The sequence below is a fragment of the Phaseolus vulgaris genome, chromosome 11 (genome assembly GCF_051622355.1).
Source record: "Phaseolus vulgaris cultivar YP4 chromosome 11, ASM5162235v1, whole genome shotgun sequence".
Taxonomy (NCBI): Eukaryota; Viridiplantae; Streptophyta; class Magnoliopsida; order Fabales; family Fabaceae; genus Phaseolus; species Phaseolus vulgaris.
In genome coordinates, this window is record NC_143508.1 from 45,147,535 (window position 1) to 45,170,502 (window position 22,968).

The 22,968-nt window shown below is 30.5% G+C and overlaps 2 protein-coding genes across 2 annotated transcripts; one reads left to right on the forward strand and one right to left on the reverse strand.

Annotated features, from left to right (window-relative positions):
* Positions 1–1,104: 1,104 nt before the first annotated feature.
* LOC137828317 (VQ motif-containing protein 4) lies at positions 1,105–2,864 on the forward strand. The gene has a single exon (XM_068634838.1). The coding sequence runs from the start codon at positions 1,276–1,278 to the stop codon at positions 1,957–1,959; it is 684 nt and encodes a 227-aa protein (XP_068490939.1). The 5' UTR covers positions 1,105–1,275; the 3' UTR covers positions 1,960–2,864.
* A 14,602-nt stretch (positions 2,865–17,466) lies between these two features.
* On the reverse strand, positions 17,467–22,300 carry MMDH1 (Lactate/malate dehydrogenase family protein). Its single transcript, XM_068630754.1, has 7 exons — positions 21,876–22,300; positions 20,795–20,968; positions 19,450–19,618; positions 19,093–19,154; positions 18,865–18,986; positions 18,592–18,709; positions 17,467–17,902 (listed from the first exon to the last, which is right to left on the reverse strand). Exons 1-7 carry the CDS (start codon positions 22,128–22,130, stop codon positions 17,765–17,767), a joined length of 1,038 nt encoding a protein of 345 aa, XP_068486855.1. The 5' UTR covers positions 22,131–22,300; the 3' UTR covers positions 17,467–17,764.
* Between the last annotated feature and the right edge of the window lie 668 nt (positions 22,301–22,968).

Genomic DNA, 22,968 nt, shown 5'->3' on the forward strand with positions numbered 1-22,968 from the left:
ATATTTTGTAAAATTCTTCCAAATTATTTTTTATTTTACTTTTATCTAATTGTTACTTATCATCTTTCAATATTTAATATTTTTTTACTAAATATTTATTTATTAATTAATTGAAGATATTTAAAAAAACTAATTAATACAACAAACAATTAAAAAAAATGTGAAAACAGATATAAAAAACAATAGAGAGGATTCAATTATACTTTAATTAGTTTTTTTCGTTTTTTATATTGATTATATTTTATCCTTAGTTCATCAAAATTATATTATATTTTTATTTTTAATAAAATTAATTTTTTAAAAATATTTAGTATGTTAGAAATATTTTTAAAAATTAAATGCAAATATTTTTCTAAAAATATGCTTAGACAATAATTGAACATTTAAACTACTATTTTCTGCATTACTCATAAAGTTATGTTTATATTTATAAGAGAAAACAATTGTGCTGTTATTTACTAGTGAAAACAAATGTGGTAAAGTATATCTATATTTACATTTTTAATGAAAACATAATTTAATACTAATTTTTATTATTATTATTATTAATTATCTCTTAAAAGTATTTTTCTCGTTCAAGATTAATTATTTTTTAATAATTTCTTTGTTTGGTTAAACAATAAAATTGATAATTTGTTAAACATGAAAGGAATTTTGAACAAGCAAATACTCTTGTGTAAGAAAGAAAACACTGTTTGTAAAAGCTACTTTTTTTAAACAAGAAAGGGCACATCAACTTTTCATCTAACAGTAAAAAATAATTTAGTAAAAGAGTTATTTATTTGTTATCTTAATTTTATAAAAAAAATATAGTGTATTTTAAAAATGGAGGGAGAATAAAGTTTAGTTTATATAATTAAAATTCATAATTTGTATGGACCAGCTGTAAACAAGACTTTTTAATCTTCCTTTTTCTGTTTTTCTATCTTTATTTATTGATCCCAAAGCCATTTGTTTCTCTCTTCAACCACACTTCCAAGCCCCACCAAAAGACCAAAGTTAAATTACTTACACTTCTCTATAGACAAAGAATATGTCATCATCAGCATAAGAAAATGATAAAAAATAATAATAATAAAAGAATAGTGTGAAGAAAGAAGAAAGTTTCAACTAAACAAAACAGGAAAAGTAATCAAAACCAACCAACAAGTCTTCTTTTTCACTCTTCCATTTACTATCTCTCTTCTTCTTCTTCAATGTTCATCCAAAGTCCAAACCAACCCTCACCCTTTTGATCTCTCTTCACACCTTCATCACTTCACCCTCCTCCAATCAATGGAAATCAGCTTGAGGCTCCAAGACACAGAAACCCCACCTTCCATGAACTCACCAAGGACCAATCTCAGCAACAACTGCATCAACAGCACCAGTAATAATAGCATTGGAATCCAAATCCCCACCACACCAAAATCCTTCCCCAGATCTGACTGCACCCCTTACCCCACCACCTTTGTTCAAGCTGACACTTCCTCTTTCAAACAGGTAGTTCAAATGCTCACTGGCTCAGCAGACTCCACCAAGCCACAAGATCCAATTCCACCACCATCTTCCAAGACCTTCAACATCCCTCCCATGAAAACAACACCAAACAAGCAGCAAGGGTTCAAGCTCTATGAAAGGAGGAACAACAACCTCAAGAACACCCTCATGATCAACACCTTGGTCCCCAATTTTGCACACAGCTCAGGCTTCTCCTCCTCACCCCACAAGGCAGAGATCCTCTCCCCAAGCTTGCTTGACTTCCCCTCCCTCACTCTCAGCCCTGTCACTCCATTGAATGATGACCCTTTTGACAAGTCTTCACCTTCACTTGGAAGCTCCTCCTCAGAGGAAGAGAAAGCCATAGCTGAAAAAGGGTTCTACCTGCATCCCTCTCCCATGTCAACTCTAAGAGAATTTCAGCCTCAACTCTTGCCATTGTTCCCTGTCACTTCACCTAGAGTTTCTCAGTTACCTTGAGAAAAATCAACCCAAACTGAAAAGTAGATTTCTGTGTATCATCATCATCATCTTCAAGCTATGATTTATCATTTGAAAGGTACATAGCTTACTCAAATTGTACACTTTGTTTCCTTCCTTCCATGAAATGAAGATGACGATGCCCTCTTTGTCTTCCTTCCACCTTAGATTTTGCTGCTATTACTATCTCTTTCTCCTCTCAATTAGATGACTTTTTCTTCTTTTCTTCCTTTTTTTTTAATTCTAAATTTGTCTCCTCATGTTCCAACGTTTGTTACTAAACCACATCAAAAGGAAATAATCGCGAGTCCAAGTTTATGATCATGTGTGTAGATTCAATTTCACACCAACCACCAAAGACTAAGTTATGAAGAGACAAGTTTTTTGGGAGATATTTTTGGTGCATAACAGTGTCTCTACTAAGGACTTTACTGTATCCCACTATACCTCTCATCAAAGATAGATGTACCCAAAGGGAAGGTGGGTGGGTCAACTCCATGAAGGTTGAAGGTTGAAAGGGTCCCTCTACTTAGTAATTATGCAACATTTTAGTCTGAATTAATAGTTTCTGAGAGACTCACACGACACACCGTGATGTGTTTTGGGGTTTGGTTTTCCTTGTCTCACTCTTATTGGATGGAAATTCATGTTAATGTACTAGGTCTCATGATCCCTTTCAGATCAAAGTAGCAAAGTAGAGACCTTTTTTTCTTGCTTTTTTTCTTTTGTTTTCAAGTGACAAAATAAAATCATGGATAGTGACAGTACCTTGTCTGTAATAATTGTTACATCTTAGTGAGTATGTATGTAGGTACTGATCAGTGATCACTAAAACTTTCTTCATTAATTCTCCTTATTACTGATGAAACTATGCAGAAATCTAATTGGTAAGATTTTTTCTTCAATGGGTGTTCTGGTTCTGCATCTTCTGCTCTGCATGACTAATACTAGACATTTATGAGAAGTATAAAAGAAAATTCGCATGGCAGCAATTAAACAAGGACTCAAGTGAGTGATAATAAGGTTGTAAGTTGTTTCAATCCCATCAAAATTGCAACAAAGGGGAGAAAGATGAAACAAAATAACGCAGCAAAAGAAAAAGAGATATCTATGACTCAGTGAAATTTGATGAGCTTCTATCAGTAGTGAGTTTGTGACTATCCAAAAGAATTTTCAAATTGACAATGTTATTTGTACAAAATTGATTACCACAAAATGCATGTAATAAAATCAGCAAAAGACTATTCAAAGATGATGTTAGAATAAAATTACTTAATAAGAATAATAATTTACTCAGACATATATAGAAGTAAATTTTATTTTATTTTCTTATTTTTTTATGAACTTGTGGAGAAGGAATTTTAAGCAAATTCTAAATAACTCTTTATAATAATATTTTTAAAATGACTAAGAAAATCTAAAAGACTTATGTTATATTCGGAATCAATTATGTTACGTTATACATCTTAAACTCTCTTACTATGTTTAAAGGATCATCATTCTTTTGTTTTATAATTTGGAGGGTATATATGTAAATTCACACAATTTATACGATTTTTTGTTTTTTTATTTTAGAGGTGAAAGTATGTAAAACATACATTTTTAAAATTCGTATAAATTTCTCTTACAAGATAAAACTAAGAATAAAGTATATTTGACACTCTAATAATAAAAAACAATCATTTTTTAAATAAAACTGGTGTCAAGATATCATTCTCCAAATATTAAAGTAAATTTGTTCCACCTCTCTTAACTTGTCAATTATCCTTGTAAACCAAATAAGAAGAGTTGAAATAAAAAATTTAGAAAGCAATTTGCTATTCCACCATATTTTATTAATTTTCTATTTTGTTGGTTTAAATTTTGAAGTTGTAGTGAGAAACCTAGAAATGAAGTAGGAATGAGAAACTTACAATAGAAGGTCTAAAGATGGAGAAAGAGAAAGTGGAACTTTTGACATGATCATCATTCTTAGAGAAAGTAACTTGGGTTGTAAACAATATTCCATATATAAATAACAAGATTAGAGAATATGAGATGAATACCTTTTTCTTTTCTTCAACCTTTTAGACTTTGTTTTGTCATTTAGGTACATCTAGGTTGGACCCAACTGTGCCAATGCAATGAACAAAAAATGGACAAGAATAAGTTTTCTAAATTTTTTCTACCACTTTTTATTCAATTAGGACATCTAGTTCCACGGTTTGTGATCACTTTTTTGACAAATAGGGAAGCTAATTAGGTGGTCTAGTAAGACCTCATGATGAAGCATAATGAAATTTAGGAGGGGTTTAAGGATTTTATTAAACTATTTTAAGAAAAGAAAAATTCCCATTATTTTATTATCTTTACAACACATTTTTGGAGAATTTTATAATGTAATGCTTCCAAAAATGGTTGGATTCTCCGTCCAAATGTTGCTCATGTTTTTTATATTTTTAATCCTTAATATGTGAGTTTATTGCACTTTAGTCCTCCATTGTTGTAAAGATCTGTCAACATCTTCACAAATCTCCAAAACTAAGAAATGGGACCACTATCATTTTACTTTTATATAAATACTTTAATTTGATATATTATGCAATTTTTCTACACTTTTATCTAATTATTTGTTGATATGCAATTTCATAAATTTTACCGTGTTAGAAATTTTAACTCTTGATTTTGCCGTGTATGACACATATTCAACGTTAAGTATGTCAATTCCAACTTGAATACTAACTTCACTATTTCTTTTAACATTTTACCTATGTGTTTATATTGTTAAAAAGATAGACCAAATTTAAAAAAGAATAATTGAATTTTCAAAATTTTCTTAAAAAAATATATTTAGAATGAAATTCTTTAAGATTTCAATTGATTAAGATATCTCAAGAATACAAAATAACATATTGAAATTCAATTACAGGTTGCAACAAGTTTTAGCACACTTTTGGAAACAAGTATCCTGACCTTTTCAGGTACACCAGTCTTAGAAAAACAATATCAAAGAGAGAACCGTAAAAACTCATTAGGTATACTTCATAAAGTGAATAATTTACAATAGATAGCTCACAACCCGAATGATTAGATACTTTATATGCAGTATATGTGAATCTTATATCTTATCAGAATTGATTTTCTTTCCTCATCGTTCTTCACTTCTTATATCTTCTTCAACTTCATTCCTTCATATAGTCTTCAGAAATGATGATCGTTGAAGCTAGTTAAATGCAATACTTAAAGACTACACAATTCTCGTTGTGCACTTCATCATTTTGGCATTAGAGACTCCAAAAGAAAATGTTTGTTACGAATACCTCTTTCGTGTCTTGAGTAATTTTATGTTGATGTTGATCTTTCTTGATACAATTCAATCTTAGATTATCCCATCAGTGAAACTTTCAAATACGTTTTGATGATATCAAAAGGCTAATCAAACCTTGAGAATATCTTAGATGCAACAGGTTGTATAGATCTCAAGGCAGACGAAGTCTGAAAACATAACTCAATGGATCAAGCATCATACTTAAGTTTAGGTGCAATCTAAACACGAAGTGCTCAAAGGTAAATGCATCAGACGATGTTGATCAACGAGCTACACACAGTAAAGCATGAGCCTTAATAGACCAGACGATGATCGAATGAACATGACAGAAGAAGATCATATGTTGGACGAACAAGTGTCAGAGAAGTTTCCATACTTAATCATTTCAGTTTTTACATGTGCTTAAATGACTATTCAATGTGTTCTAAACAGTGTTTTGATTATGATGAGTTATACAAATCATATTTAATCACAATGTAGTGCTTTAATGTTTTGAAAACATTATCTAAAGCACAATGAACTTAATTGATATATCTTTGCAAAAGATATTTTATGAAAACAAAAATGTATTTAATTGAGATTTAAATTTGAGTTTGAAAAGGTTTTTTGAAATACCTTTAGTGATATATATTCAAGAGAAGCTAGAATTGATAAAAAAAAATTGCATAGAAAAGCTTCTCTCTCAAATATTACAAATGTTTCTATGTGGAAGTTCTTCAATAGTTTTCTCTTGATTTTTTGAAATACCTTTAGTGATATATATTCAAGAGAAGCTATAATTGATAAAAAAAATTGCATAGAAAAGCTTCTCTCTCAAATATTACAAATGTTTCTATGTGGAAGTTCTTCAATAGTTTTCTCTTGTTTTTTAAAACCTCACAGAAAAACTCTTTATAAAAACTAATTTATCAATTTTAATGGATTATAAGATTGATTTTATTTAAGGTAAGAATAATGGATTAGTTAAAGTTTTCAATTTGTTAAAAACATAACATATAACATATAGCAACATCCTTAAAATCTAAGAGATTTTTATCTACTAAAAATTAGTTATAACAAATTAAAATATTTCTACATAATTACTTGAGGTTTTAAGTAATTTTAACAAATTGATTTGATGACATAACCAATTAAAATATTCACTCCAGTCTTTAAAGACCTTTGTTAAGAATATTTTAAAATATCATTTCAATCCATTGAAATTATCTTAATACTATTAAGACGCTAACTGGTATATTACCGGTTGGACAATCTAATACCTATTAAACAGTCTTATGATAAAAGAGTGTATGAGTTTTCATGATAAAAAAATATCATAAGGTGTGCTAAGATTTTTTTTTAACAAAGCTATTATTGTGTAGACTTAGCCAAAAACATTAGACGATCTATTAAGATTAAACTTGTCAGACAATCTTGCAGTATTAAAATTGTTAGACGATCTCTCAGAGTTAAGCTTACTAGACAGTCTCTATGTTCATGGAAATGAAGTCAATTTACAATAGAAGTGTTAGACTGTCTAATTATGCAAAGACTGCTAGATGGTCTCACAGTATAAAGATGTGTTATACGTCTAGTTAGACAATCTCTTGACGCTCAACAGGCTAGACGATTCCAGATTACAAGATGAGTTAGACAAACAATTACCATGAACTCGTTAGATAGTCACTTAATTTTCTGCATATTAGATAGTCACTTCATTTTCTACTCGTTAGACATTCTAACATATTATAGAGTGTCTAAACTCGATCTGTTCTTAAAATTTTTTCTGACCTTACTTGATTATTTTCGAACATCATTTGATAACATTAACTCATACAAATCATAGTTTTCATTCAAATAAATTGATAAATTAATTTTAGAAAGTTTTTGTATTTTGAAGGTAAAATAGAGCAATTCAAAAATTGTATATATTGATTGTCTTAATGGTTTTTTAATGAAATATATATTTTATGATGATTATAAATTTGTGTATGTACTGATACACCTAAGCGATACAAAAGAAATCAATATTAGAAATTTCAAGTTTACCATGTTTAGATAGAAGGTTTTCAAAAAATAGAGGTATATTCAACTTGGTATTAGTTCATTTTTTTAAATTATATTTTGACAAAAGAAAACTTGGTTAAAGTCTGAAACGTTTAAAACTTATATAAACTTGGAAAGTTTTTAAAAAATATATCACTAATAATGAAATTTTTGTTATAGAAGGTTTTTATAATTTATGATTCTAAAATTTAAAGAATTTGATTCATTGATACCTATTTGTTTAAATCATGATCAGTATTTATTATGGTGTTCAAATTGTTTCTAGAAATTACTTACCTCACTTGAGACATGCAAAATAATTCAAAGTCAAAGTTTCCTTTTTGATCATCTAACTTGAAAACGAAGGAGCTACAATACGTGATTTGCGCAGATAGTGAAGAAAGAAAAATCAAGTTTCAAATATTAAAGATTTACAAATATAGAATGATTTTGAAGACCAACATTAAAGAATAAACACTCAAGACACGTAGAAATCTTCAAATCAGAAGTTTCCTCTTTGAGCGTCTAATACGAAAATAGGGAAGAACCGTGTGAGATTTGTGCAAACATCAATTATAGATTATTCAAGCTACAAGGTTCGAATTTATACAAGAATAGAAAGTATTCAAAAGTACAATGTTAACAAGTACACACTCAAGACGAGCAAGATATCAGCAAAGTAGAAATTGTTAAGATTATAGACAATATAATCAATCTTAGACAATCTCGTGATAAAAGACTCCAAACATGTTTTAATGATAACAAAAATATATAAAAGATTATCTCTAATGTTAAGAATGCAAAAGTTACCAAAACACATATGATGCAATAAATACATATGACAATTGTCTTAGAAAAGTGAAAGATGATGTTACACAAAGTAACAAATGATGACAAGAGTGAATATAATACTAGTTGGAAATGACAGACAATGTCTCAAGGAATTCTCCAGATGATGTTCAATCTTTGAAAGAGCTATATTAAGGTCTCATTAAGAAGGTAGACGATGTCTACAAAAGAAATCAATGGACCAAGCTTGTTATATAATGTTAGAGAAAGCTAACATAATTGACACACTACAAAAAAAAAAACGTGTATGTGGTGGCGGTTATTTTCGTATAACCTGGCATTTATAACCACCACATTTTACATATGTGGCGTTACCCCATAACGCCAACATTCTTGCCGCCACAAAGTTTAATGTGGCAGTCAAATGAGAATCGTTGTAGCAGACGCCATATTATGCATTGTATAATATGACAGTTTTAAGCGTGTAATTTACGTCAGTTATAAATGTCGTAATTTTCAAACTGGTAAACCAATTCCAACATAAATTGTGGCAGTTATAAACGCCAGTTAATACGGTATAGTATGGCGTTTATGATAACCTTTATGACTGTCATAATTTAAATATTAAATATTTAATTTTATTTTTAATATTTATAATATTTTATTTAATTCTGTTTTATAATTTAATTTCATATTATAATTAAATTTCATATTACAATTAAATTTAATATTATAATTAAATTTCATATTATAAATCAATTTCATAATATTATTTAATTTTATATTATAATTAAATTTCAATACACAATTAAGTTTCATAATATAATTAAATTATAATATAAATTAATTTCATAATATAATTAAAATTGAGAAATATAATAATGAAAAGATGACTTCATTCATTCATTTAAAGAACAAAGTTGAAAATGTCAAACTAATCCAAACAAGTAAATTAAATTGTCAAAATATAAATTGTTTCACTTTCTAAACATATTAGAACTAAAACTCCAATCCTAATTTGTCTTACTGCCTCCACTTGATCTTATATTCTGGTTTGGTGATGGAGCATCACTTCCAACATCCGGTGCCTGAAATAAGTTAAAATATGTTTATAGTTAACTGACAATTTTAAAAAAAAAGAAATGAAAACAGTATTAGAATAAAATTTGAAGTATATAATTTATACCTCATTAATAGATGGTTGTACAAAATTTGCTGCCATTGCAGCTAAATGTTCCGGCACGTCTGGTCTAGAAGCAATGTAGGCTAGTAGAGTATGCATTTGGCTCTTTATAGTTGCAAGTTCAGTTGCCATCTGGTCTACCTTTTCTTCAACATTTGTTGAAGACCCACCACTAGAGGAACCATGATTCATAATGTAATTTAAATTTTAGAAATACATATTTTTTTAAAAATTTATTTGTTTTTTTAAGAAAGTTGACTAAAATCACCCTTTAAATTGTTTAACAAAGATAGGACAGAGTCAAACTAAAAAATAACAGTCTATTCTAAAGCTAAGTTAATCACTAACCAATACATTCCAACCTAACCAACAGGGTGATTCTTCCTACGATTACCATCCTTCACCTCATTACTCCACCTAAGACGAAAACACCTTTACACTTGTGGGCCATAGCTGTAAATCCCTATCACAAGCCCATCCCATTCTCCTTTAGAAAAAGATGTTGTAAAACTCCACTAACACTCCTTGAAGCGGTCTAGATAGACATTACCTCACTTCTTAAATTTTGCAGCTTTAGCATATTACTTTGGCTCATGGTAAGGTTTACACCTCAAAAGCTGCCAAGCACCAGAACACCCTAAACAGGTAAAACCAGCACACCAAGATTGCTGCAAAAATTTGCATGACATAAGCCTAAGCAGTGGTTATAAACCTTTTAATTTGTCATGGTTGTTGCTATATAAGTAGAGAGATTGGCAGCTTGGCAAATATGCTCCCAGTGATTCCAAGAATAAACTCTACTACTACCATACCCAAGCATTATTCCTTCTTCATCCCAAGCTACCATATTAAGCCATTGACATCATTCCTTCAACTTCCTTCCACCACCGAAGCATCACAAAATCTGCATAAAAGTCATGAACATCATAATAGCTCCAGAAATAGAGCCCCCTGCCTTGCACCTACACAACTTAAAACGCCAGAAAGTCTCCTTAAAGGCCCCTCAGTAAACGAGAGAAACTTCAGGTCCTTAAGGCACCAAACCCCTCCTCCACAACAACTTTTCTCCTAGCACCAAAGACAGGAGGCATGTAAGAGTGCTCTGGCTTTTCCTAGCTTCAAAAGCACTACACGGATTATTGCTCCATTTTTGGCTAGCTTGATAACCAACGTAGTAGCTAAGAGAACCAGCAACCAACAAAATTGTCCATACCAACAAACTGTTTTTGCTCCATCTTTGGCACCTTGATTAACCAGAACAAAAAGTAGGCCTTCCACCTCCTTCCAGAACCTTCCTACTTATATCTCTTCCTTACCTGTCCATAACCTCCCAAGATTCAAAATTAGCTTGCACATAAACCATACCATCCACCTCACCTCACTCTAGAACACCATGAGCAGAGCATTCTATCACGAGGCCATCTCCACAACCAGGGCACTCAACACCATTACTGCATAAAAAACGATCCTACTAAGGTCCACCAAGCCACTCTGCCCCTCTTACATCAGTGTTTCTAATTTCACAGCTTCTATAGCACATTCTCATAGGCCAAGGCAAGAGCCATTCCCTACAAAGAAGTTACTCCATCACCCAACAGCCAGCAAAAGCCACGACTTTGGGTGCTACTAAAACTGGGTTCAGATTACCTCAGCCAACAAAAGGCAATCCTCGTGCTACCTTTCCTACTACTTCTGCAGAATCTCAGCAACACCCTTAACACTGAAATATGAGCCCCTACACCAGGTTTCCTTAAACCATTACCACTTAAACCTCCTTACACTTTTCTACTGCAACAAAGCTTACAGTCACACCATCTTCAGCTCTAGTTTCAACTAGAACCCTCCATCTTATATAAGACATTTGGATTGCTTTAGGACTCCTACTTGTAGTTGCTGATATAGGGCATAGGATTCAACACCCAATAATTTAGAGTCTAAATTTTATCATTAGTAAACTCAATTGTGGTCCTCTAATCGAAAACCTTTTTGTGTAACTAGACAATTATATTTAGAGTGCTTGACAATTCTGCATTATATCGAAAACCCATATGATCCGTAAGCCAATTTTGGTGAAGAACAAGGCACATGCCCTATGGGGCCTATCTCACATGCAGGGGAGGTATAGACTTTATTACAAATCTAACCAATCATCATCACTCATCAGTGCCTCTCATCAGTGTCAAACTAAAAAATAGCAGTCTATTTCAAACTAAATTAAGTCACTGCCAGACAAATTTTTAGATAGTTATATATATTATTTTTTCCGAATAATACTTTTCCCCAATAACATCATATCTTATAACTTTAATATCTGAAATTACGCTTGGTTGATGTATATCCAACCAGTTGTCACAGGGAAAAACAAAGACAGAGACATTTCAACAATACTTCATTTTCGTTACCATCATCTGCTTTGCCCTTTCACAAATTACACACCTCTTTCATTCTAGTAACTCTTAATGTTATTGTCATACATTTCTCCCAACCCATTAAAGCAAATAGTAATCACCTTCTATTTCTTAAAAAATCAATGAAAACATGATTACGATCTACAAACAAAAAGCACATCAAATTCAAAACTCTGATTCACTCTACAAAGCAAAAGCACAATAGATTTCAGAAGATGGAGGTTTAGGGCGCGCGAGCACAAACCTGAAACAACCTTGTGCGTAGGCGGCAATGGCGGACTGAGGAGTGAGCATTAGGGTTTCGTGAACGTCCGAGGAAGGGTTAGTGAAGGTCGCGAGTACGTGTTGCACAATCAATGAACAAAAATCAAAAGTTAGATTTCGAAAAAATTTCCAAGACAAAGGGTTAGGGCGCGCGAGCACAAACCTGAAACAATCTTGTGCGGAGGCGGCAATGGCGGACAGAGGAATGAGCGTTAGGGTTTCTTGAAGATGGTGTTATGGTTTCGTCAAGGTCGTGTAAGGGTTTCTGGCGGTCGCGTTAGCAGAGAGGGGGAAGAGAGTGAGTTAGCAGAGAAGGGGAAGAGAGTGGGAGGTAACAGTGGTTGTGAAAGCACGTTTCCAACCAGTTTTAGAAAAAAAAAATAGAATAAAGAGAAATGGTGTAGGGAGGGAAAGCAAACGCGGGAATGGGAATTTCATTATGAAGGATAATTGCGACACTTAAAAATGACACAATTTAAAGGATAATTCTGGTGGTTCGTAAAATGTCGTATTATACGGCAAATTGTGGCGGTTATTAGTAACCGCCATATTAAAACCGTCACTTTATACATAATTTTTTGTAGTGACAGATGATAAAAAGCTCTGGAACGCATCAGACGAAGATCAAGTCATACAATTACAGAAATCGTGTTGAACGATCTTCAAAATGAAGTTCTCAAACTCAGTATTTTACATTCAATATATGCTCAAATGAGTGTTATATGTTTTCTATACTCCTTTTTATACCACAAATTAATTGAGAATGATTTAAATCAAAAGAAATAATTGAAACTGAGAATGGAATGTGCTTGTGAAATTGATTTGAAATACAGTACAAATTTTTTTTATACATACGCTTAAATATTTCAAGGAAGAAATATACTTTCCTATGTAAATTGATTACTAATAGAACTATGTTTGATTGATAAAATTCAAATTTGTATAAGAAAGGTTTCAAAAAATAGAGCGTATAGAACTAACATAACTCCAAGAATTTAAAGAACTAAAATCAAGAAAAGTTGAATTAGAATTGGTTAAAATCAAAGAGAATAGAGATGATGACAATACTTCAAAGAATTCCAAAGAAAGACAAACTAGAATTAAAGGTAAATTTAAATGCTATCACAAAAAAGGAAATTCATGATTGAAAGTTCTAGAATTGATTAACAAAACAAAATAAAATGCAAGTTGAGTGAAAACACAAACACAACACAAGTTGAAAATTTAGTTTGAAATTAAACAATTTTTATGCTCTAAAATGCTTGTTACAAGACATGAATTTAATTCAAAAGATTAACTAAGTATGAAAGTTTGCATAAAAAAAACATTGTATTGTATTAGTTGCTTGTTTTTCTTTGCCATTAGTAGGTATGAGTCTCAACCTTTCCACTTTTTTTTCTTGATTGATTTGTTTTTCTTTTCTTTCATTTGCTTTTTTTCTATGTTTTTAGACTATCCTTTTATTTTTTACTTATAATTCTAGAAGCAACTCAATGATTATACTAATTCAATTTCAAATTCAACAAGCAATGTGTTCATCATGTTCTAATAAGTAGATTCAATCAAGAACATCAAGAAAAGGAATCATATATGTCTCCATTAATACATAACAATTAGGAACCTTACTTTAAAAATTTGTTAATGATTTAGTAACAAACATAAACTCAAATACATGAAACAAAGATATTTGGTTCTCAAATTTTATTTTTCCTACGTAAGTAAAATAAACAAAAAATATATATAATAACTTTGAGGAATGTTTAAAGGAACTAAACATGACTCTAAACAAAAATTTTAATCAAAATCACAAGCTCCTACTAATTTGACAGGACAAACCATGTATAGAATCCTAAAACAAACACAAGGATTGGTTAAGGAAGGAATTAAATGAGTTGAACAAAAAAACAAGAAATAAACATTACAAACTCAAAAGCAATTAGTACAAATGAAGAACAATACAAGAACAAGCAAAAATAATTAAGAACAATGGGAAAATTCAAGAACTGGACACTTATCTCTTGAAGACCAAAGCTCTTGATACCAAATGATGAAGTTATTTACTACAAAAGAATAATAGAAGCAATTTCCATGGAGGAACATGAACTTCTTGATCTCTCCATCACCACAATTAGAACCAGGTTTGCTTACCAATATGAATATGACAATTTCTATATGCACATAATCAAGCCCCTTACATTACTAATTTTTTCATAAATATCAAATGTTGGAGACATTCATAGACTCTTGATCGTTTGCAACAAATATGCATGAAAAGTTGTCTTCGTGTATGTCTCCACAAAGCTTCTTATCAAAGTTTATAAAAAGATATAGGAATTTCACAGTCTCTAATAGCTAGTGCCTAGTACAAAGTGGAAACATGCTTCTCCTACTACCACCCTGCACAAATAGGTTATTTCTTGCAGAAAAGGAATGTTTGAGCATTTCATGAGTTGGTCCAAAGCAAAACTTATTCAAGGAAAATTTCACATCTCATGATGGTTTTTGGTGGAGTTCGTAAACATGTTTGTTTAACAATTAAGCAATCGTCACACATAATAAGGTAATGGTAATCAATGTTTCAAAAACATTGGTTAAAATGTAATGGATGAATGGATGACAAAAAAAAATTATTTATGATGATATTTTTTTATTTTTTTCAATTTCCATTTGTTAGACATCTATAAACCAAACATATGTTATTTATTTTCCTTATTTTTCTCTTCCCAAAACATTGAATATAAACTCTTTTTTAATAAATAATTAGCATTCAACTTGACTTAAAGAAAATCTAAACATACTAAATCTTGAAGAGTTGAATATGTTATTAGTTTACGTGGATGGAAAACAAATTTGTTTTCATAGTATTGTTCAAACTCATCTTAAACATTAATCGGATACGACTATAAGTATGAGTAATACATGATTTTTTAAATTGATTATGGAGATGAGTATACCATCTTATCTTCATTATCATATCCATCTTCATTAAATTATTAAAATATTTTAGTTTATCAAAATAACCTAAAAAAACTTATTTTTATTTTTTTATTGATATTTATTTCATTTGAATAACTTTTCTTTTGTTCCGTAATTATTAACTGTCTCTTTCAATTATTCGACTCATTTAAGATTCATCAAATTCACTCAAATTTTCAATTATTCAACTCATTTAAGATTCATCAAATTCACTCAAATCTCCAAAGTATTTTCTTTCTCATCACAACCTCAATTACACAGTTTTTTTCTTTATCTTTATGTGATTTTCTCCAAATGGTATATTATAGTTTACAAAATGTAAACCTCAACTTTTATCTAAATCTTTTTTATATACACATTTGATCATTTATACTTTTTTTTATTTTTTTATTTTTTATTTATTTTGTCACTTGAAAATATTTGACTTTAATAATGCAAGCCATTAGTTTATTAAGTAATTAAAAAACATATTTTATTCTTTAGTTCTTAATTTGTTTCATTTGAATAATTTTTCCTTCATTACATATTTTTTCATTATTTCTTTCAACATTCAACTCATGATATTCAACAAGTTTACTCAAATTCTTGATACATTTTCCAGTCAATATTGCATAAAAATAATAAGTGTTGTAGTTATCATAAAGTTCAGTTATGTATAATTATTATTTAGTAACATTTTTCTTATTGTGATTTTTTTAAGAAAAATATCAATTAATATTTAGAACAATATGGAAGTGGTATAGTTCTGATTATAGATAAAGATGGTACTCTAAAAAAAATGAGTATAATCAAAGTGATACTCACCCATTGTTATTCTTATGTACATAAAATGCATATTTTAACTTTGTTAGTAAAAAAACATTGTGTTTACTCCCTTTAGAACTGAATTGAAAACCACTCATTTTATCTAGAGTATTGTGACATTATTAACTGTTAGCATGTAAATAAAAATTCAACTGATATATATTAGTATTGTGATATAATTTTAATGTGTAACACTTTTAAAAAAAAACTCTTACTACATGTAAAATATATGTTATTTATTTATCCTATAATCAATATTAGGAACTAAAATTAGTACTTTTAAAATTTAGAGTAATGAAAATCAAAACAAAGTATTTTACAGGAATTAAAACTGTACTCGACACATTTTAAAATGACTAAAAGTACCTGTTGTAATTTTTATATAACTCGATCAAAATTCAGTCGCTTTTTTAAAAACTAAAAATATATTTTAACCAAATTTAAAGATAAGAAAACCGGTAAAGATTAGATAGAGAGTAGAAGTATATATACAAATCTAAAAAGGAAGTTAAGTATATACATCCCACTAAATATTAATATTTTAATTTTTTTAATTTTTTTAATTTTAAAAATTATTTTAATATTTTACTTTTTGTTTATATTTTTACTAATTTTAAAAATTATTTTAACATTTTACATTTTGTTTATATTTTTATTAAGGATATTTTTTTAATTTTTTAATTTTAAAAATTATTTTAACATTTTACATTTTGTTTATATTTATATTTCCATTAAGAATATTTTTTCATTTCTTTAAATTCTTTTATTACAAATATTTTTTTCATTTCTTTAAATTCTTTTATTACAAATATTAATATTTTGTTTTTCATTAAGAATATTTTTTCATTTCTTTAAATTCTTTTATTATAAATATTAATATTTTGTTTTTCATTACGGATATTTTTTCATTTCTTTAAATTCTTTTATTACAAATATTTTTTTCATTAAGAATATTTTTTCATTTCTTTAAATTCTTTTATTATAAATATTAATATTTTGTTTTTCATTACGGATATTTTTTCATTTCTTTAAATTCTTTTATTACAAATATTTTTTTCATTTCTTTAAATTCTTTTATTATAAATATTAGAAATTCTTTTATTATAAATATTAATATTTTGTTGTAGATGTAAAAAATTCTTTTATTACAAGAGGAATATATCAAAATATCGGATGGATAAATATGGATAAAGAAAAGAAATAATATTGGTATTTAGGGTAAAGGAGAAATGAAAGAAAAAATTAAAAACAAATTGTGACTATTTTCAAGTAGTTTTCCTCCTCTTGCTAATTTTTCTCTCCTCCATGCATTTCATATTTATGTACAACCAATTATTATTGTATTTGCATGTATTTTAACTCAATTTTTATTATCTCGCATATTTTCGCCAAGTTGAAAAGAAATAAAAGAAATTAAAATGGAATACATTCATATACTAGAGTTAAAATAAATTTTAAAAGCTAACTGATTTAATAGAAAAAATATTATGGAAATAATACTCATTATCCTTCAAAAAAACCTACAACTGGTAAAGTGTATTAATGATTGTGTTGTATACATTAAAATAATGAGAATCTCACTTGTTATTTAAAAATCACCTATATAATTTTATAGTTTTTATTGAATTTTAACCATATAAGAAAAAACATGTCAAAATGTGCAGTAATCAAACTTCAAGAAAGACCAAGTTTCATCTACTGAGATCAACACAGAAGAAGGTTGAAAAAGCTTTCACAACTAAAACAATGAGTGAAACAAGTAAAAAGGGTATAACACCCTGCAATTACATTATGTGAAACCACAGTTAAAAGGGAGAATTATTAATTGAATGGCCAACACCTAAAACTGGTTTTAAGATTGATCAATCCCTTAACAAAATGCTCTCAGACTTGAATTATTAAACCATGGCCTATACCTACTCTAAACAAAACAACAAAGCCGCCACCACTGCCGGCAACAATACAACAATGGTTCTGAGATTGCAAAATTTGATTTGGTTCTTAAAGGAATATCCAGTTACCTACCAGACATGCATGTCACGTGTTCAATTACTGGTTTGCAAATTTGATTCCCTTCTCAATTGATGATTTGAGTTCACCCTTAAGGCTCTCTAGGCCTTGTTGCTCAAAATCAGAGAGAGCTCCCAAGCCAAGAACTTCCTCCACACCATTCTTCCCAAGCCTCACCTGCAACACATTTTCACCATGGTGTCAGTAGCAATAGGCAGCAACCAACATGGATAACCATCTCTCCGGGCAAGGCACCGGATCGGTCACTAAACCGGACAAAACACCAGTTCAAAAGTTCACTCATTGATTGAACCGGTGGTCGAACCATGAACTACGGTTGAACCAGTGTAACATGTTAACTTGATAATAATAGAAACTAAAAGTAACTATATAAATTTTTAATATTCAAAAAAAAATCTACACAAAATCAAATAAATGGTCATATTTAGGTTTAATGTTCTAACTTTTTTAAAAGAAAATAACAAAATACTTAACATTCTTTATTTTTAAGGAAAAAGGTAATAAATAACACTTTAAAAGACCTTCTTTTTTATTTGTTGACCAACATTGAACCAGTTTTTCCAGATTTTGACCAGTTCAATTGGAGACACAAACTAACCAGTCTAACAAGCAAGTAGGCCATATGCATGGTGAAAATATAGGAATCTTAGGGACTGTTTGGTTTGAGGAAACAATCTGTTCACACTTATATTTATAAAATGCCACCTTATTTCTACTTTTATTGTTGTATATTTTGTTTTCACCAATTCTACACAAAGATATGTAGTTTTCTAAAATGGAACAGCCCCTTTTAAGCAGAGAGAAGTAAAATTTGAAACACAATAAAATGGTTGCAGTTCAGTGACCTTGGAAGCAAAGAAAGGAAGTTCAGTGACAGTGGATTGCACAAATGAGCACTCAACAACATCTGGGACCCCGTTGAGGCCCTTGAGACAGGCATCAGCGAATAGGGCACCAGCATAGCTGCAAGAACATAATAAATTAAAAAAGCAGGATTAGATATTACATCAATACATGACAAATTTTACCGCTGGACCACACTCTTGCCTTAGTGTATCAATGATCTTCTCTGAATAAACTGAATAAAAAGATTAATAATTAGTTAATGCCAGACTTACGCCATTGACAAGGTTGCAGAACCCTTTCCAGCCTTAGCTTCCACAACTTCAGTTCCTCCCTCTTGAGTCCTCTTTGTAAGAGCCTTGATGATATCATCATCAAGATTGGCTTTTGGTGTAGCCTATACAAGTGAAGAACAGTTAGAAGGATTCAGTACATACGTATCAAGCTAGGCAAACACATTAGATTTCAGGGAGGAAAATTAGATTAATAGAGCAGGAAGGTACTTGAGAAAATAAGGGTAGAATAGTAATTCCTGCATGGCCACCCACAACAGGTACATTGACACCTGCAGAAACATAAACAAACCCAAATCAAATGTTATTACAACTAAATACAATTTTTTCTTCAAAAGAAAAAGTACATTATCCAATTTTAACCCTTCCATCCACCCCTACCCACTTGCGAAAAAACACTTTCAGTTTATTTTTCTTGGATGTAGTTGGAATTTTCTTCACACAAACATGACAATGAAATCTGACATCAAACAATCTGCCTCATTTGTTCCATCAGTAGGTCACTAAATAAAACACTATCCAAGCAAGACCTTAAAGCAATTGTTAAGTTTGTTACTGTAGACTTACCATCAACTGGAACATTGGCTTTCCCAGCATAGAAAGTTTTTGCCCTGACAACATCAAGGGTGGTTACCCCAAACAATCTCTTCTCATCATATGTTCCAGCCTTCTTGAAAATTTCAGCAGCAATAGGAACAGTGGAGTTCACAGGATTGCTTATCATGTTAACAAGAGCCTGATTCCAAAGATAAAAATAATCAGTACCGGATCAAAATCATACTATAAAAGACTACAAGCCATCATATGTAATATAAAACAGGACATGCACACAATTACACTTTTGATTTACTAAATACTTCTAGAGGTTAGGAAAATAATTCATGTATCAACCAGTCAATAGTACTATCAACCATTATAACCATATAATGGTTGAAAATCACATATCAACCACACATATGGTCAAATTATAATATATAAATGAGTGTTAACCTCACATTATGCCGGTGGCTTAAAGTCCACTTACTCAAAATGATATCAAAGTTATTCAGAGTTTATTCTAGTTAAGTTTGTCGGAACTATCGTTCCATTGTTGGGTTCCCCTCTATTTCAATGTATGAGATGTCCAATCCACATCGACTAAAAATATGACCAAATTATAATATATATATATATAGGTGCAAACTTCACCTTACCAACTAGTTTTGTAGGGTTGAGTTAGAATTAAACTTTACTTTCTAGAATCTTGAAAATATCAAATCAACTAGAGACATGGCCAACTTGTAAATGTATAGGCAGGTGCAAACATCACCTTAGATGCCTATTTAGTAGGGTTACGTTAGAGTTAAACTCTACTTTCTAAGATGTTAAAAATCTCACGTCAACTAGAAATATAACAAACTTATAATGTATAAGTGGGAGCAAACATCATCTTACAAGCTTGTTTTGTAGGTTATGTTATGCTTAAATGTCACTTTCATAAAATGGTATCAGAATCCTTCAAAGTCTATCCTAATCAAATTTGTTAGACCTATCAAGTTATGAATATCCCACATCAACTAAAGATATGATCAAATTATAGTATTTAAGTTGGTACAAATTTAAATCTCGTCTTACAAGCCAGTTTTGTGAGTTTGAATTAAACTCTATTTTCTTAAGAATAACAAATATTAATATCAATTCAATTCCCAAAACATTTTTATTGGAACAATATAGCCACTGATAAACAGTGTTACCCATAGTGACTAAAAAAAGAAAATGAATAATCACCCAAAACCAAACTTAATGAAATTTTCCAAAACCGTTATATATGTTTTCCGGAGACAAATTCAGCAAGACAACACTAACAGCGGCAAGCAACATCAACTAACAACCAAAATAACTGAAAAAACAACTCAAGGAAATAGGCACTCACATGGGGGCAGTATTTAGAAATAGCAGTGCAAAGTGCCTTAACAATGCCAGCATTGATATTAAAAAGATCATCCCGAGTCATTCCAGGCTTTCTGGGCACACCAGCAGGAATTATAACAACATCTGCACCTTCCAAAGCTTTGCCAAGCTCTTCTTCACCTTGGTACCCCACAACCTGTAATCCAATTAAAAAATAAATAAAAGCTCGATCATTAGCACTACAACATTACACTACAATAAAAATTGCACATAGTTGCAAAAGAGCTCAAGCAATTATACTGAAACATAAAACTACAATATAGCATGCATTATTGCAAAAATCCCAAAAGAAAGCTAGATCAATGCACAACATGAAAACAGCTCAACATTAAACTGCAGTAAAGTTTACATTTTTGGAAAAATTAAGCCCAAAGGGTGTATTAGTGCAACTCCTGCTATTAACATCAAAACAAAAACACAGTAAATATACACTTGCCAAAAAAGCTTACAAAAGGGTAGATCCATGTACCTAACAAAAAAAAAACTCAATTCACTGTGATATTAACATCAAACTACAGTAAAACTTCCCTTCTGAACCCTCCCCCCCCACACACGCAAAAAGATAGTAGATTAGTACATCTCAGCGAAACGGATCGAATTATAATACCACAACATTATGCCCCAGAAAGGGGCTCGAGATCAACAGTTTCAGAAAAAAACTATAGATGATCTAATCCACAAAATAGGCTTAATCACAAAATTTAAAAATAAATAACTATAATCAAAACTTAATAAAAATAGAGGGCGAATTAACCCTACAGGGTTCCCGATCCCTCTGTAAAAACACCAAAAAAACACTAAATATAGCACCTTAACAAAATCTCAACAAAGAGGACACGCTACCGTACATAAAATCACATTAAAGCTTCAATCCTTGCAAGAACCCCGCAAAAGGGGACAAAAAAGACCGCACTACAGAAAGCTTGTAACTTTACAACGACCCTCTAAAGGGTACCTCACAAAAACACAGCAAAGTCTATAATTTTGAAAAAAAAAAAACAACATAATAACACAATCGGGCTAAGAGGGTGGATCGGGGGTACCTTAGATCTGGTGTTAATGTGGCTAACGTCGGCCGCGACGCCGGGGGTGCCGGCGATATCGTAGAGGGAGAGGCTAGAAACGAGAGGGTTGAGCTTCATTAGAAGGGATAGGGGCTGTCCGATCCCACCGGCAGCGCCGAGAACGGCGACCTTGCGTTCCGGCCCCGGCTCAGAAGCGTAGCCACGGCGGGAGATGTTGGAGGCTCCGCGGGTGGCGGCGGAGTGGAGGGATCTGAGCATGGATGGCTTCATCATTGTTCTCTCTCTTTGAAGTTGGCTCCGAGACTAAACTTTGTGAGAAAAACGAGAGAGAAAAAGGAACAAAGGGTTGGCGTGAGAAGGGTCACAATTTATGGTGAGAGTGTGACTCAGTGAGTGAGTCTGAGCCAGCATCTGCAACTTTTTCGGGTCCACACGAAATAATACTATTTAAAAATTATAACTTATCCTCTGAAATAAGAGGCATAATAACACAGTTATAAATCTAGTTTCTATAAAAATAATAAAAATATAATTATTGCGTATTTAATCTTTACAAATCTAGTAAATTTGAGTTATAATATTTTTAAAAAAAAAAATTAAAAGTAATAATTTTATTTTGGAATATGTGAACTACCGATGGATATATTTGTAATTAAGACATTATTTCAAATTAGAAAATATTCTCTTAATTAGAGTATTTTCAGTTAAGCATATGGATGAATTTGGATATCAAACTATAAGAAAACATAGATCTAATTTCTTTAAAAAATTTAATAATTGTTTTGCAAAAATAAAGAAACTTATTCGCGTCATTTTCTACTTTGGATGAAGAAGTTCATCGATACAAATTCATCAACCACATGAAAGAACTTTAGTTTATCTCATACCTAATAGGAATATTCCCTTTTATAAAAACTGATAATGTATTTGTATTAAATGCGATGATTTTGCACAAAAACTTGATTAAATTTAAAATAATATAAATAAGAATATATTTTAAGACATGCCTTGTCCCATAAATTTGTTACCATTCATAGTAATTATTTTATAAATATTTAAATAATTATTTAAAGTTTTTACAATATATGAAAATTAAACTCTTTACCTAATA

What these genes read in the sequence shown, in the direction of transcription:
- LOC137828317 (XM_068634838.1), top strand. Translation starts at nt 1,276, where the DNA reads ATGGAAATCAGCTTGAGGCTCCAAGACACAGAAACCCCACCTTCCATG.
- MMDH1 (XM_068630754.1), bottom strand. Translation starts at nt 22,130, where the DNA reads ATGATGAAGCCATCCATGCTCAGATCCCTCCACTCCGCCGCCACCCGC. An exon ending in TTTCTAAATACTGCCCCCAT is followed by an intron (nt 19,619 to 20,794) that starts GTGAGTGCCTAT and finishes CTTTGGAATCAG; the next exon opens with GCTCTTGTTAACATGATAAG. An exon ending in AGCCAATGTTCCAGTTGATG is followed by an intron (nt 19,155 to 19,449) that starts GTAAGTCTACAG and finishes ATGTTTCTGCAG; the next exon opens with GTGTCAATGTACCTGTTGTG.